Genomic DNA, 16,042 nt, shown 5'->3' on the forward strand with positions numbered 1-16,042 from the left:
AAAGCTTATCAAAGAGGTAGGTTTTAAGAAGAAGAGATGTAGAGAGGTTTGGGAAGGGAATGAGAAGAATAATGAGGGGTGATCTTACCGAAAGATGTAAGATCCTGAGAGAACTTCACAAATATCAATAGAAAAAATCAAGGCTGAGTTAGATAGGTTTTTGATCAACAAGACCGTCAACGGTTATGGAGGGCAGACAGGAAAATGGAGGTGAGGTTGCAATCAGATCAGCCATGATCTTACCGAATGACCTAAGCCTGCTACTGATTCCTGTGTTCTTGTGATGTGGAATTCCAAATCCTAGAATCTAGGTGAGTAAAGTACAGCACCAATGGTGGAGTGAATGATATAGGAGATGCACAAGAAGCCTTAATTGGAGGAACACAGAGTTTTTGAAGGGTTGTAGGTCTGGAGAAAGTGAAAGAAATAGGGAGGGTCAAAGCCATGGAAGGATATGAACATGAGATTGAAAATTTTTCAATCAATGCTTTGGAGAACGAGAGCCAATCCAGGTCAGGAAATGTGTTATCATAGGTGACTCAGGAGAGTTTTCATAGGTAGAGACGAAGAAGAAAGTGGGGATATAAGGGTGAAGGAAACAAGGAAATGATTAAAGGTGGCTTTATTTAATACTGAGATGATCGGAATAGAGAGGTCATGTGAGATGGCAAAGTTGGTCACGACTATGAGTAGTAGTTTTTGTGGAGGGAGAGGTTGAGGGCTGACAGGAGGGCAAGGTGATTTAGGATGGTGGTGGAAATCATCAAGAATAAGCAGTTGCTCAATGCAGGGAGGAAAGGGGTGAAGATATTTCAGTGAGAAATTTGGGTTTTGGCAGTAGAGAAAGAGATTTTAAAGGAGAAGTGAGAGAGATGGAATAAGGTAAGGGTCAGGATTTTACAGACCCGCCGTGGCGTGTCTCCCTCAGCAGATGCGGCAAGCCGTTTTAATTTTCATTTAGTTTAGCGGGACCGTAATATCCCACTGGGTGGAAGGAGCCGTAGAATCCTGACCAAGATGTACAAAGGAGAACATGTGAAAAAGAATCAGAATCAGAGAACTGTTATAGCACAGGAGGTCGTGATTCAGCCTGCCATGTCTGCACCGGTTCTTCGGATGACAGGTAGGGGTCAGGCCATTGTGCATTCCAAACAGGCAAATTCGGGAGTACAATCCATTGAAGTTTGACAATATTTTTTATTGGTTAAATAAATATTACTGACCTAGAATCAGAAAAGGTGCATTAGCAGAATTGATGGCAAATTTCATCCCACAGAACAACAGCAGCCCGAATCCTGACAGCACAGCTAATCCAGCTGATATAACTCCCAGAGCAGCAACCCAGACCTTGTTTCTCACACAGTCAAACCTGAAAATAAATTGCAAAACCTTCTATGACACAACATGATATGTTCCATGAAAGTGTGTTACAAATAAATGTGGAAATATAGTTGTACCTCAAGACGTGATGGAGAAGGATATTGAAAGAAAATATGTAATAGAGAACAAAGGAATAATTCTTTTAGAATTTTCTTCAAATTCTTCTTGCCTTGATAGTGATGTGAAATAAGAGACCTGTAATTCAGGAACAAAGGTTAATTATCAAAGGCAGTATAATGTTCTTTTCAGCCAACTACATCTTGTATAGGAGATTTCCCACCTTTTTACTCATACATATTAAATGTATGAGTTATGTATTAAATCTATAGGTTATGACATAATCTGCAATGAAGGCAAAGTTTAATTCTTATTTAAGAACAATTTTTTTCAGTATGAACAATAACTGACTGACATTTCCTGAAACATTGTTTTCTTTTACTTTTCTTAATAAAATTACATTCATTCATCATAAATATTAGTTGCGTATTCCTGCATGTTGCAACATTGATGGAAATTTATTTTAAAGTTTTTATCAACTTATGTACATGAAAAGACAGTGAAAAGATCATTGTCCACACTGGTTACCCATTATTTCAGAACAATACTGTGATCCCTTAATTTATAATTACAAACAGGAACATGACCAATATGGTTTGCCACACTTAAAATAATTTCTTTGATGCCCTCACATTCTTCAGTCTTTATTTACATCAAATGAATGCTAGAAGACAGCACTGTCCTTTCAAAGTGCTCAGAACAGTAACACAACTGAGATGTGTAGCCCAATCGTAGAAGCCATAATTTAGCAATGACTAAGGGGAATTTGATATAATGCCACCTAAATTTAGAGCATATTGCACCTGCTAGAAGTGCAGAAAACTTGGAGATTTTTAACATTCTTTTATAGGATGCACATGTCTCTGGCTAGGTTAACATTTGTTGTCCATCAATAATTGCCCTTGAGAAGATAATGGTGAGATGTCTTCATGAACCGCTGCAGTCCTTGTGATGCAGGTACACCTACAGTGTTGTTAGAAAGGGAGTTCCAGGATTTTGATCCAGTGACAGTGAAGGAACAGTGAATGGGTTCCAAGTCAGGATGGCTTGTGACTTGAAGGGGAATTTGCAGGTCATGTTGTTCCCATGCATCTGCTGCCCTTGTCAGATGGTAGAGGTCATGGGTTTGCAAGGTGCTGTTGAAGCAGCCTTGATGAGTTGCCAGAATGTATCTTGTAGGTGCTACAATCTGCTGCAACTGTGCATTGGTGTGAAGGAGTGAATGTTTAGGTTGGTGAATAGGAAGGAGGCAAAAACAAAAAAACTGTGGATGTTGGAAATCCAAAACAAAAACAGAATTACCTGGAAAAACTCAGCAGGTCTGGCAGCATCGGCGGAGAAGAAAAGAGTTGACGTTTCGAGTCCTCATGACCCTTCAACAGGAAGGAGGCAAAGCTGGCTCTAGTTCTGGGGAATTCAGTTGGTCAAGTGGATCGAGTGTCAGGGGAACATTTAGGAGTCAGTGTTTATAGTGCCATAAGCTTTAGATTGGCTATGGAAAAGGACAAGGAGCAATCCAGAATAAAATTAATTAATTGGGGAGGACCAACTTTGGAGAACAGTTGAGAACAGATCCAACCCAGGTAAATGCGCAATATCAAGAAAAAGGTGAAGGCACTGGATCCTGCAAAGCCTATGAGCCCTGGCAACATTACAGCAATAAGTACTGAAAATATCACACATTTTCCTGCAGAACTAGCTGCACCCCTAGCAAAGCTGTTCCAGCACCGTTACTACACTGACATCTACCCAACATTGTAGATAATTGTCCAGGTTTGTCCTATGCCAAGAAGTAGGAAAAATCCCACCAGGCCAATTTCCGCCCCATCAGTCTACTTTTGACCATCACAAAGTGCTGGAAAGTATTATTAACAGTGCTCTTGGATGATGGTTGACTGTCAGCCAAACAGCCCTTTGTCCCAATTTCAATATTTTTATATCTGATAATGAGAAAAGTTCAAAAAAAATAAAAAGAACATCTTTTTTAATGTCCTGGTGATTTTAGGGCTAGAGAAGGTTATAGCCATAGAGAGGGGAAGACCATGGAAAGATTTGAAAACAAGGATGGGAATATTAAGGGTCAGGCATTGCTGAACCAAGAGCCAATGTTGGTCAAATTTAACCACAAGGTTGTGTTCTAGCCTCATATAATTGCTGGGGAGAGGGATGGAGTAGGGGTGCAGGGAATGGAATTTGTGGCAGGGACAGACAAGCAGTGCGGCAACTCAAACTTGGTGGAGGGATTTAGAGAGGTGGTGTGAGGTAGATCTGGGGACTGTCATGGTCTTTGAGGGGCTGTTGTTGTGCTTTTGAATGGTGCTACCAACAAACAGCTTGTTGATGAGAAAATGAGGGGACTAAAGGTATGTAGGGTGGAATTTAATGGCCCCTTCACAGGGTGTGGAAGCTGAAAGCAAAGTATAGCAGGTGATTCTCTGGCTAGCTAAACTGGATGACAGAGGAGATGTTGGTGTGGTCAACTCTGTGAAAGATTGGAGATAGGCCTAAAAAGGATGAGGAGGGATAATTTACCATGGTCACAATGACATAGGATGCAATTTGCACCATTTTAATGATATGGTAGGGGCAGACTTTGGAGAGAAAAGGGATGTTGAAGATGAGGGGGTCGCTTGCAAGGACAGTGTGGGCGAGCAGTGAGTTTTTGAGGAAGGGGATGATGATGGCAGTGTTGAATGGGAGGGGGACAGTACTTGAAAGAGGGAATTGTTAATGTAACAATATTAATGCTCAATGGGATGAGAAAGAGAAGTTGGTTAACAGTTTGATAGGAGTACAGATGAGACATCAGGAGGTGGGTCTCATGGAGAAGTTACCTCAAAGAGGGCATGTGTTAGGAGAGAAACTAGAGTTGCAAGTTCAGTGACAATGTCAGAATGGGTGGGCTAGGGGAAGGTGGGAAGTGACAGAGACAGCTGAATAGATGTTCCTAGTTTAGTGATTAAGTAGTCAATGAGCTTCTTTCAGGGCGGAGGAGGCATGGGAAAATGGTTTATGAAGATGGTCAGTAGTTGAAAAATGAAGTGGGGGGTTAACTTTGCATTCCAGGATGATTCTAGATTAATGAACAATTTTGACACAGGAAAGAACCCAATAATGGATTATGTGGTCCAGACAGATATGACGATAAATAGCTCAGCCAGTTGTCCACCATAAATAAAAATAAAAATAAAAATACCTGGAAAAACTCAGCAGGTCTGGCAGCATCTGCAGAGAGGAACACAGTTAATGTTTCGAGTCTGTATGACTCTTCAACAGTTTTTTGGTTTTGTCCACTATAAATGTTCACCTGCATCTCTTGAAGTGAAGGGAGTGGAGAGCACTGTACAAGGTGAGATAGAGTAGTGGTTTTGGTGGGGACAAGAAATGAAGATGAACCAATATTCACAGGCAGTTGACCAATCAGGTTTGCAGGGCTGGGAAATCCAGGAGCTGAATCTGAAGTCAAGAATTAAAGCTGGGGATGCAACCTGGGGAAGGAACGAAAGGACCCACACTGATAAACATTAATGCTCCTCCTAACTCCACAACAATCATTCTAAAAAGTTACCTGGGGTGTTTATAGATGTGTCTTCAGCGATCCTCTTAAGAACTGCCGATTAGGCTGCCTCCGGCCTCCTATCTATGAATGGAGCATATACCTGAAAACTCCCTCCATTTTAAAATTCTCATCCTGGTTTTGAAATCTCACCACTGTCTCTCGCTTCTGTCTCTCTCTATAATCTCCTTTAGCCCCCAACCCACTTCAATATCTGTACTCCGCTAATTCAGGTTTCTCTCCTAACATGATTTCAATTGTTCCACCACTGCTGGCTGCGCCTTCAGCTGTCTAGGCTCAAACCTCTGAAATTCCCTCCCTGAATCTCTATACTTCACCCTTCAACACGCTCCTCAAAATCTGAGTTTCTGATCATCTGCTCTAATTTCTCCTCGTGTTTCTCAGTGTCGCGCTTTGTTTGATAACGCTCCTGTGAAGCCCCCTGGGACAGGTGATTACATTAAAGGCGAAACAAATATAAATTGCTTTTGTTGTATTTAACGCAGTATTTGGCATGAAAGAAAACTGATCAAAAGAGTCCTAGCTCATTGTGACAGTCCGGGATAGAAGGCAAAAATCTTCCATTATATTTACCGAGAACAACTGATTAATTTCAATTCAAGGAATAGACTTTCAGAAATACAGGCACATATTAAAAACTCACCGTAATGCTCTCCTGATTCTTCGATTCATTTGGAAAAATTTGAAGGAATTTCTTGAGCCACAGCAAGCTGCGCTTTTTTATTTCATCATTACCTTCTTGTAAATAATAATCAAGTCTAATCGCCTTTGCTTTTGTAATGTAACTTTGATTTAGTTTTACACCTCCGACAGCTAAACCAATAAAAGTTTCGTTCATTATAGGATATTTAATTTTAGTTCTGGTTACCAAACTGTGATATATAAAATTTAAAATTCCATTTGAAAAGCAAGAGCCTGCTGTCCGTACGCAAAGAGAAGAATAGTTGACAGTGACATCCCGGGTATAAGCGAGGCTAAACTGCTTAACTTTTTCATCGAGTGATACAATCTCTTGAAAGGCAATATTTGTAAGGATGTTGTCATCTTTCGAAACAGCAATCAAAGAAGCATATGACCCCTCTGTGTAAAGCCTCTGTCCCGAGAATTTAAGTTCATTGGTTGGAAAATGTTTTTTAATAAACTCTCTCTCAGATTTTGCTGGTCCATTAATGGGTGTAAATTGCTCTTCGATGTCATTGGCTTCATTTTTGGATAAAAAATAAAAACCTGAACCCAGACCTGCTGAAAGGATCAGAGGAATTGTGAAGAACCACCAGGCATTTTTACTCACGAAATATCCAAGTTTACGAAAAGCACTGCAGAGATGTTTCTCAATGCAATTAGTCTGGCACTGAGTCATGCTGGGGGACAGACTGGTAAAACAAAATCCGGTTCTGTAATCTTCACGTCTGCGGAGTTCAGTGTTTAAAAGCTGGAAGAAGAGACATTCTGGACATCAGTGTGAATGTTTTCTGCTTCATTGAGCTGCTGAAATGAAATCACCCAATAATAACTGCCAGTGGCTGCTTCTGTTTACATTTACTGTACAACAACCAAAAAGAAACTGCCATCCGTCTGTTGCTTTGGAGGCAAAGTTCAGCAATTTTGTTTGATAAGTAAACCATTCTATACAAATGAGTATTAATGCAAGAGATATCAGGAGATGATTAACGTTGCAATATGTCTTTAAGGGGTTGCATGACATCACTAGAAGGAAGAGCAGAGTGCGCACACAGACAGTTATGCTGGTGGTGTCTTCAAGATTTCAACATGTATATATGTTCACATGTGCCTAGAATTAATAAATGAACCCACAATGTGTTTACCCAATTGCTTATGAGTGATTGGTACTTTTATATCATTATTACAAACATGACATGTTGTGCAACAGTAGCTCCTTGTAAACAACATACTGCTCAGCTTGCCAGCAAGATTCAGTTGATGTCATGCTGAGAAGTTTTAGATCATGCTACATGGCATGAGATGACCCTCGATATTTTGGTCAGGTCGTAACGAAGCATGTTGAAACCGCAGCATGTTTACTGTGCATTAAAACTTTCGAGACACAGGGCTCATACAATGAGCTGGTAAGTAGACGGATGCCTCGTGGTGAGATTGCAATGTATAGCCTGTCACTTCAGTGAGTTGGACAGCACATTGACAGGGCCAGCATCGGGTTAGCTTAGTTGGGAAAGGCGAGTGACCAGGGTGTGGGCCAGATCGAGAGTGAGTGAGTGAAGGAGAGTCAGACAAACAAAAATAATTTAAACACTTATAAAAATCAGGCCAGAAGAGTTTGTGATTATAACAGGCAGAGCTTCAGAAAGGCACACAAAAGTGGCTACAGCGACACATCATGGGTACTATAGGAGAAGGAGGGTCAAAAGAATATTGTCAGAATGTTCACAAAATTCCCCAGTTTAAATTGGGATGCAGCTGACCTACCTTCAGATTCAACATGTTTAAACAGTATACAAAGCCATGGTTTCTTGTTTGAGGGATATCTGATCAGACGAGCGAGGCATAAAAGTAAGGCTAGGAATTGGGAATGAAGGTCTACACAGACTGAACATGTCAGGATTAACAGAAGAAGAGCTAAAGGATCCCCAAAAGCTAAGGACTAAATTGGAAGACCAGTTCAAAATCAGGTTAAACTTCCATATTCATTGACTAGAGTTCATTTCATTTTGGCAACAGCCAAAAGAATCCATAGGCCAATTTGTCAGTCGATGCAGAGGGAAAGGTACGTAATGTGATTTTTCAAACGCAGGACTAGTACACAGAATTGGTGAGTTGTTGATCACATCCACTCCCATGGAAACATTCAGAAAGATCTGCTAGAAAAATGCAAAATGTACAGCATCGAAAAGCTACTCAAGGATGGACATTAATACAAAGTTATCCTCTCAAGACAATGAAGCTTACAGGTCCTAAGTAAAACCCCAATTCTTGACGCACTCACTAGTACACATAAACATAAAAGGTGTGTGGAAGGTCCAGCCAACTGCATGCACCAAGGAACCGCCCAGCTTTCCATCAATTCTGCAGGGCATGTGGCAGAAAAGGTCATTGGCAGCGGCAGTGCACTACAGCAAAGGCTGATGGAGCTACAAAGAGCCGTACACTGATCCAAACAGAACATACACAACATGTACCCGTAAGCAGTAAGAATGACCATCCAGTATCCCATCAGAAACATATACATAAGGTGACTGACAGACCAAAACATGATGATGATGTGCACAATGAGTCAAAGAGCAGTGAACACATGGTTCACACCGTCAATCCCGTGGAAAACATAGATGCTGTCACAGCTTCCAAAGCTTTTGCCAACATTAAAATTATCTTCCTTAAGAGGGTTGGGGCAGAATCGTCCCAGATTTGCACTACGTGTGGTAGTGGGCAGGCAAAATGATGTTTTACTCGTCGGCCACCCTTGTGGCTTTTCACACCGTATCGCCCCCAAACCCACCGCATTAGCTACACATTCCCACCAAACACGCTGTTTCCATGGTGAGCAGGCTCTCATTCCACTGCCATGTCATCACCTCACCACTTCATCATGCCGGGCACCATATCTAAAGTGCAGCCATGCGCACACCACATCTCAGTGCTTCCAACCCAGGATTACCGCAGGAAAGATGCCCATGAAAGGTAAGAAGCCTTTCTTGCCCAGGTTTAGTGACATGTCCCTGGAACTTCTTTTGGACACTGTGGAGGCCCGCTGCAATGTCCTCTAACCCCACTCTGGCTTCAGATTAGGCAGCAGTGTGACGAATCAGGCTTGGGAGGCAGTGGCAGTAATGGTCAGTGCCAAATCCCTTTAAAAACGGGCAGCCACCCAGTGCTGAAAGAGGATGAATGTTCTCCTCCATTCCACCAGGATAAGTCACTCTTCTCATCACTCTCAACTCACACATTCACAAACCCTCACATATCCACAACACCCTCATTCATTGCCAGTTCAAGGGACATCACCATTCACTCTCTCACACTCACCATCATGGTCCTCATCCCATCCATGGGACAACTCACCACCCACACAGGCCAGGCATACTTATCATCTGGCCTGACCGGCGTCCTGCTTACACTCTCTCCCCACGTCTATTCATGCAGGACAAGCTGACTGGTGGAGGAATGTTGGAAATCAAGGTTCTCATGGACTTTGAAAACATAGCCATCCAGCTGGCTGGTGAGGATCTGGACCATTCCTGTGCTGATGCTGAGATTGGCAGTGCTCAACCAAGTGAGGATCCAACAGTGCAACATCCATCAGACAACAATGCTGTGAATGATGTGTCCTCTTTCACAGGCCACTGCCATGTAATAATTATCTTCCCTTGCTTTTGCAGGCACATCAGCCCATCAGGTGAAGGAGTCCACGACCCTCATCCTGCCATCAATCCCCGAAGATACCTTGGGAGAAGAATCTGATGACATCCTCAATGAAGACCCATCACAGCGCTCACTCACACCATCCACCAGTGCAGAGGCACACACCTCGATGGGGCCTAGTTCTAGAGTAACTTCAGGGTTACAATCTGGTGAGCACATCGCACTGTCTGATCCACAGCAGGCAGCGCAGGGACTTCCCAGGTCCCGGGCGCTCGGAGGACTGCAGGAGGCCAGGAATCTGCTGAGTCTGAGTCAGATGATGAGCCTCTGCACTTGGTCATGTGTCAGTGGCTGGAGCAATCTTGGGAACATCAGGAAGGGATGTCCACTGCATTCCTCAGATTGCAAGGCACAATGGAGGAGTCCACCAGGCTGAGGTGATAGCGCCGGCATGCCAATGCATCAAGGTCAACACTGACATGATAGCAGCCACCATGGACACCTTGGTCCAGATGTCGTTCTTGCACTGCTGCACGGGCTCAACTCCATCACTGATGCCATTGTTGGCCTCCAATAGTATGTACGCAATAGAGGTGCAGGGCAACCTGATCTCACTCCAGCTACCCTTTCTCTTCAAGGAGACAGCCAGGGGCCCTTGGGCACCCATAGGGAGGAGGATCAGCAGGTGTACCCCCTGGGGCCATCCATCTAGGTGACTCTGGGAGAGTCCGTCCATCTGAATCCTCTCTTCCTGTGACCTTAGAAGCTCCAGCTCCACAAGCCGAGGAGGGTGCCACTGCCACACAGCAGGACCCCGAAAGTAGGCCGGAGCCCTCCACGTCTTGGCCCTCCAGAGAACACCCGCTAACGTCATCACAGTAAAAGTCAGCAAGCAGCCTCCACCCCGCTGTGGGTGCCCGGGCAGCACCAAAATATAGCAGCAGGGTTAGGAAGACTAAGAAGATGTAACTCTTTTCAAGTCAAAACAAATAAACTAAGTTAAGAAGGTGTAACTCTCTTGAGTCAACCAAGTAAACTAAATGAACAAAATTACGGACAAAGTAAAATGCAGCCCCTTAAAGGGAAACTGCAAAAACAAAGACAAAATTTAAAGGAAACGCAAACATTAAACCAAAAGTGTGAGTAACAGGGTCAGTAAAATACCCCAGTCCCCGTGGTGCCACTGAGCATGGAAGGCCTCGACAGTGCTAGCAGACACCATGTGTTCCCTCTCCAGGGACACCCGGCTGCGAACATAGCTGCAGAAGAGGGGCAGACAGTCGGGTTAGATGACCCCTTCGATCAACTTCTGCCTGGACCTGTAAATGGCCAACTTGGCCAGGCCCAGGAGCAGGTTTACGAGGATGTCCTCACCCCTCCTGGCCCCCCTCCGCACCAGGTGCCCATAGACCAGGAGCGTGGGACTGAAGTGCAAACAAAACAACAGTAAAAGATTTTTTAAATAACTGAAAAGGGAGCACAGCTTACAACACCCTATATAAACATGGTCCACGGACTCCACAAGGCCGCAAGAGACACAGGTATCTTGCATTGTATGGGATTGCTGCATGCAACACCCTCCACCTCAGATCCCCAGTGGCAAGTGGGAGGACACCTCCGTGGACAGCCCCCCACTGGGGGCCTCCATCACCAGACAGCAACAATGCATGCCAGGGCATGTCCAGGTGGCAGGCGAGGGCAAGGACCTGAGCGGTGTGCAGCAGCAGCCCATTCAGGAAACACCCCCGCGCTGTTCTAAAGGACACGGAGGGCATTTCTGTGAGGCGACTCAGGTTGCGGGATACGAGCCTCCGAGGAAGGGTTCGGGGCTAGGGGAAAATGTGGAATTCTGTCTAAATAGGGGTATGCTTGGACGGAAGACCACCACGCACCTGTGCCATCTTGAGTCCCAGTATGATGTCGCGGCCGAACATGACTGTCCTAAGGTTTTGGATGGCATTGGCCATGAGCTTGACGTCTACGGACGTGTGATGTGTCAACTCCTGTGGTGGCCTCCAGCCCTCTCCTCCGCCACCCTTCATGTCATCAATTCTGGTCACCCCTGCTGCCACAGCTCTCCTCGTCGCCAGCCACTGAAAAGGGAGGAGGGCCAGATTCCTGAGCAGTGGCTCACTGACGATAGCCGCTACTCCTGACGACAGAGAGCTGCGTCGCGAGGCGACCATGTTCCAGACTTTGATCAGGTCCAGGTAAAAGACAGGCAATGCCTGCAAGGAACTACGAAGGCCTCTCCAGTCTGCAAACAGGGGCTGCACATCATAATTCAGACCGTGAATCTGGCTGAAGAAATATGTCGCCAGAGCACATCAACTCAAAGGGGGCTCAACATAAAGGTATTGCTGCAGAGCCTGAAGGTGGAAGGTTGCCACCTGGGTGCATGGGCACATCAGTGCTTGACCCTCCTCCCTAAGCAGGAGATTTAGAACCTCAGCAGTGACCCAGTGCAATCTTTTGTCCCAGAGGAAGTCGACGAGCATCCTCTGGATTGTTGTGACAAAATCCAGGGACAGGGTGAAAATGACAACATGGCAGCAATCAGCTGGTTTATGACCAGAACTCGACCGTGGTAAGACAGCACTCGGAGCAGTCCTGTCCAGCACCGCAGTTGAGTGGTGACTTTGGACTCCATCCCCTACCAGTTCGCCGGTCAGGATTCCTCAGCAGGGCAGAGGCGGACCCCCACGTAGGGGAGGCTAGTCCTGCTCCAAGTGAAAGACCTGAACTCCTAGGGTAGGGGATCCATCTGCCACTGACCGACCAGGAGTCCAGAACACTTGCCCCAGTTGACCCTGGCAGAGGATGCGGCAGAGTAGACTTCCTGGCACTCGTGCATTCTCTGCAGGTCAGCCGGGTTGGTGAACATGAGCACATCATCGGTGTAAGCCGAGAGGACCACCCCGATGCCCAGGCCGCGCAGAACCAATCCCGACAACCTCCTCCACAAGAGGCGCAGGAACGGCTCCACGCAGATAGAATACAATTGGCCAGACAGGGGGCAGCACTGATGCACCTCTCTCCCAAAGCAAAGGGGCACCGTCAGGGACCCGTTACCCTTAACTAGACACTCTGCAGCAGTGTACAGAAGTCGGATCCGGGCGACAAAATGCGTCCCGAACCCAAATGCTCTCAAGATCCTGAATAAATATTCGTGATCCACCCTGTCAAACACCCTCTTCTGGTCAAGAGACAGGAAGGCACGCAGCAGACTAGTCCAGTGGATGCTGTCCAGGACCAGTTGGAACCTTCTTCTCTTCTTACGCTATCCACAGGGCTGGGTCCGCGTCGGGCTGACGGGGACATGCCTCCAGGTCAAGCACCTCCTTCTTCAACTCCTCGACCCTGGATTTCCGCCTCCTTATCAACCGCCTCACATACTCCTGACAGAAGACACAGACATGAGCCTTGTCCACGTCCCACAATAGCCTCAAGGCAGGGGGGAGCCTCTCCACTTCCTTCCCCAGCCGGCCCAGAAATGACGGAAAGAGTCCAGGAGCTGCTTGTCCTCCAGCAGCAGGTTGTTAAAGTGCCAGTACACAGACCCCGTACGAGCGCAGAACGGAATGAGCTCCACCCACACCAGACGGTGGTCCGCGCATGTCACCTGCTGCACAGCAGCCTATGGAATGCAGGACGTGAATGCCTTCGAATAGTAATAGTGGTCGAATCTGGACGCTCCGACTTCAGGTGACATGAAAACGAAAACGCTGGAGTCAGGATGGACGTCCACCAAGTCGAAGGACCCGACCAGGTCCCGCAACTTACCCACACCTAGCAAGCGGCGCTGGGCACTGTGATGGCCCCTGGCCCCGAGGGTACAGTTGAAATCCCCCCTGATGAGGATGAACTCGCCAGTGTCAATGGAGCCAAGATGAGTGGACACTTCCTCAAAGAAGCTTGCTTGCTGCTGTGCGCCCAGGGGAGCATACACATTCACAAAGTGAAGCGCCGCACCCCCTAGGCACACAGTAAGGTGCAGCAACAATATAGCCACCCTGCCAGAATTGGAGGCTAGGTGACTCATGCCACTCCAGGAGCCACGTAGAAAGGTATGGGTTTCCTGCAGGAAGCACACCGCATACGTCCCATTCCTGAGGACCAAGAAGCTCTGGAAACTGCATTGTGCGTCCCTGCTGCCGTTGATGTTGGGGCTGGCTATGGTAGTCTTCATTGTCAGAAGCATGTGCTACTATCACCTAACGCAAAGTGTAAGGAGGAGAGGACTATTTTAATCCTTCCTCTCCTTCAGGAGCCCAGCGAGAAACGTGTGGACACTCCTTTTAGTGTTCTGGTCCAGCCCAGGGACCTTGAGGGCTTTGTGGGTGGGCCAGAATGCAAGGTAAAGGGATGAAGGGAGAATCATTCGGGTCACCAGGGGATCCACCAGCTCACCTGATAACAACTCTAAGTCGTCTCCGGTACTCACCATCGAAACCCTGTCCTCCTCCAGGTTGTTGCCTCCAGCTTCCAAACCCCTCCCCCGTGCAGAGTACGGGGGCTTGTTCAGATCTGCCAGTTGGCTCCACCTTCACCTCAATCCCACCCACCCCCAGGATCAAGGGAAGATGGGTCTCTTCTGGTCTCCTCTTGGGGATGGGGGCCAAAGGACGGTGGCGGCTCAGAGTTCACTCCCCCCCAGGCACCGGGTCACTCAGCGAGCCCAGAAAAGGCTCCGGACCTAGAACGGAGGCGCCCGGCGCTGAAGGTTGTGGGGGAGCAGGAAGGTCTCCTCACCACCGCCACCCAATGACCCAGTTGTTGGGGCCACGAACAGGCTGCTGCAGTCCCCTGGTGGGCCAGCTGGCACCTTGGAGGTATAAGGCGGGTCAGGGCGAGGCACCACTGCAAGCGCGATACCCTCACCAATCCCCGAAGGGCCCTCCTCAGAGGACTGCAGCAAGGGGTCAGGGTTTTGGGCTCCCCACAGAGGTCAGAGTGAGAACTTAAGGGGTGGAGACACCACCACCTTTTCACTGGGGGAGGGGAGACATCCGACCTCATAAGTCACGAGGTCCTCCTACTCCAAGGGGTGGCACCTCTTCCAGGGCAGGATGGGGACTGGGGAGATTTTCATCTGTGAGGCCCCTGCCATCTCGTCCAGCCCCTCTGGATGCTCCATCCTCTGGGGTTTGTGCAGGTCCACCCTCTTTAATAGGACCACAGCTTGGGGTCACTCACTCCACCACCGCCGGACCCGGGAACCTGCGCGGGGATGACACGGGGGCCAGCACACGGTGCTGAGGCACACACGGGCCCAGGAGCTCGCGTGTTCACGACCCCGAGCCGGTGTCTTCAGGGGTTTGGATATCAGAGTGGGTTTGAGGAGTTTGGGAGGCCACCTCCACGTGACGGGTCTTCCGTTGCGCCTTTTGCAGCGCAGGGTCTCTCCCTCTGCCTCACCGGCAGCTGAGATGGTGGTGACTGCTTGGGGCACCTCCCCATGCGGGGAGGAAGATGGACTGGTGGCGGGGGAGGAGCGGTGGTGCTAGCTGTGGCTGCCTGAGTGACATTGGCGGCCTTGTAGGCGGGGCAGTTTGTTCAGACATGCCCACCTCCTTGCAAGCATGGCATCGCACGTCATGAAGATGCTGTAGGCAGCCCCCTCAAATGGTGACATCAAACCGCCCCTCGGTGCACTCCTCCCGGGCCAAGTGAACAAAGACCTGGTGCTGGAAGGAGTACACGTGACGGAGACTGGACTCCCTGAGGCCGAGCGAGATCCGCACAATCCCGGACCTGACCTCCCGCAGTTGGTGAAGGTGGGGGAGGAGGAGCTTACCGGGAACGAAGGGTGGGATGATGGATAAGACCAGCCTCTCCACGGTGGCCTCAAGAGTATCAACCGCCCATGGTGAGCCCCTTGGCCAGGGCCAAGTGCACCGCCTGCTCAGACCACAGGAAGAACACCACCTTCCCGTACATGCATGAGGCTGCAACAATGGCCGAGGGGCCGACAACCTCAGCCAAAGCCTTCACGTGTGTTTCTACTGTCATCTCAGAGTGGAGGTAGCTCTTTACCCCCATGGCCCTGGTCAGGAGGCAGAACCGTGTCAGGGCTGCAGGAGCAGTGGAGGCCACAGAAGCAGTCACTCCCGCATTGATATTCTTGATGGGTCCCACTGCCTCCACAGCTGCCCTGGAGGGCCCGGCCACCTGTGACCCTGCTGCAGCCGTAGGGGACTGAGCCACACCCACCCTGATCTCTGTCGGAGCTAGCAAAGGGGGAAGAGGGGGCAAAGAAGGATTACCCTCTCCCTCCTGACAGTGTATAAAGATGGAAGGGGAAGAGAGAGAGAGGGAAAAAGGATAGCGAGGCACAGAAGGGGAAACGGTAATGGGTGCAGAGTGGATGGGTGTCACTGGGTGGAGTGGGGCAGACTGGTGGGGGCCTAGCTGTTCTTCCAGTAAGGGTAGGGCGATGTCTTTGCCGGCTAGCTGGTACTGCCTGGCACATGGAAGTCAGGTCTGTCCCTGTTCACTAGGCGGTACCTGCTACCTGGACTCGGACACGGGCGGGGTTAGAAGGGGGGACGGTGGTGGTGGAAGATCTTAAATGGACATACGCACGCACCTCTTCTCCCCGAGTCCCTTCAGCAATCTTCTTCCTCCCCCTACAAAGCAACCCAGTCTTCACAGCACCCACCAAAGAAACGTCCAGGCGCCCACCGCAGATGT

At 48.1% G+C, this 16,042-nt stretch overlaps 1 protein-coding gene across 1 annotated transcript in view; it reads right to left on the reverse strand.

Annotated features, from left to right (window-relative positions):
• LOC121275993 (patched domain-containing protein 3-like) overlaps nt 1-6,374 on the reverse strand; it is an 80,469-nt gene extending 74,095 nt beyond the window's left edge. Inside the window, exons 1-3 of the mRNA XM_041183937.1 lie at nt 5,658-6,374; nt 1,460-1,575; nt 1,224-1,375 (exon numbers count right to left, since the gene is read on the reverse strand). Coding sequence (XP_041039871.1) covers nt 1,224-1,375; nt 1,460-1,575; nt 5,658-6,374 — 985 coding nt within the window. The remainder of the gene's footprint in view (nt 1-1,223; nt 1,376-1,459; nt 1,576-5,657) is intronic.
• Between the last annotated feature and the right edge of the window lie 9,668 nt (nt 6,375-16,042).

This window comes from Carcharodon carcharias, chromosome 3 (assembly GCF_017639515.1).
Source record: "Carcharodon carcharias isolate sCarCar2 chromosome 3, sCarCar2.pri, whole genome shotgun sequence".
Classification (NCBI taxonomy): domain Eukaryota; kingdom Metazoa; phylum Chordata; class Chondrichthyes; order Lamniformes; family Lamnidae; genus Carcharodon; species Carcharodon carcharias.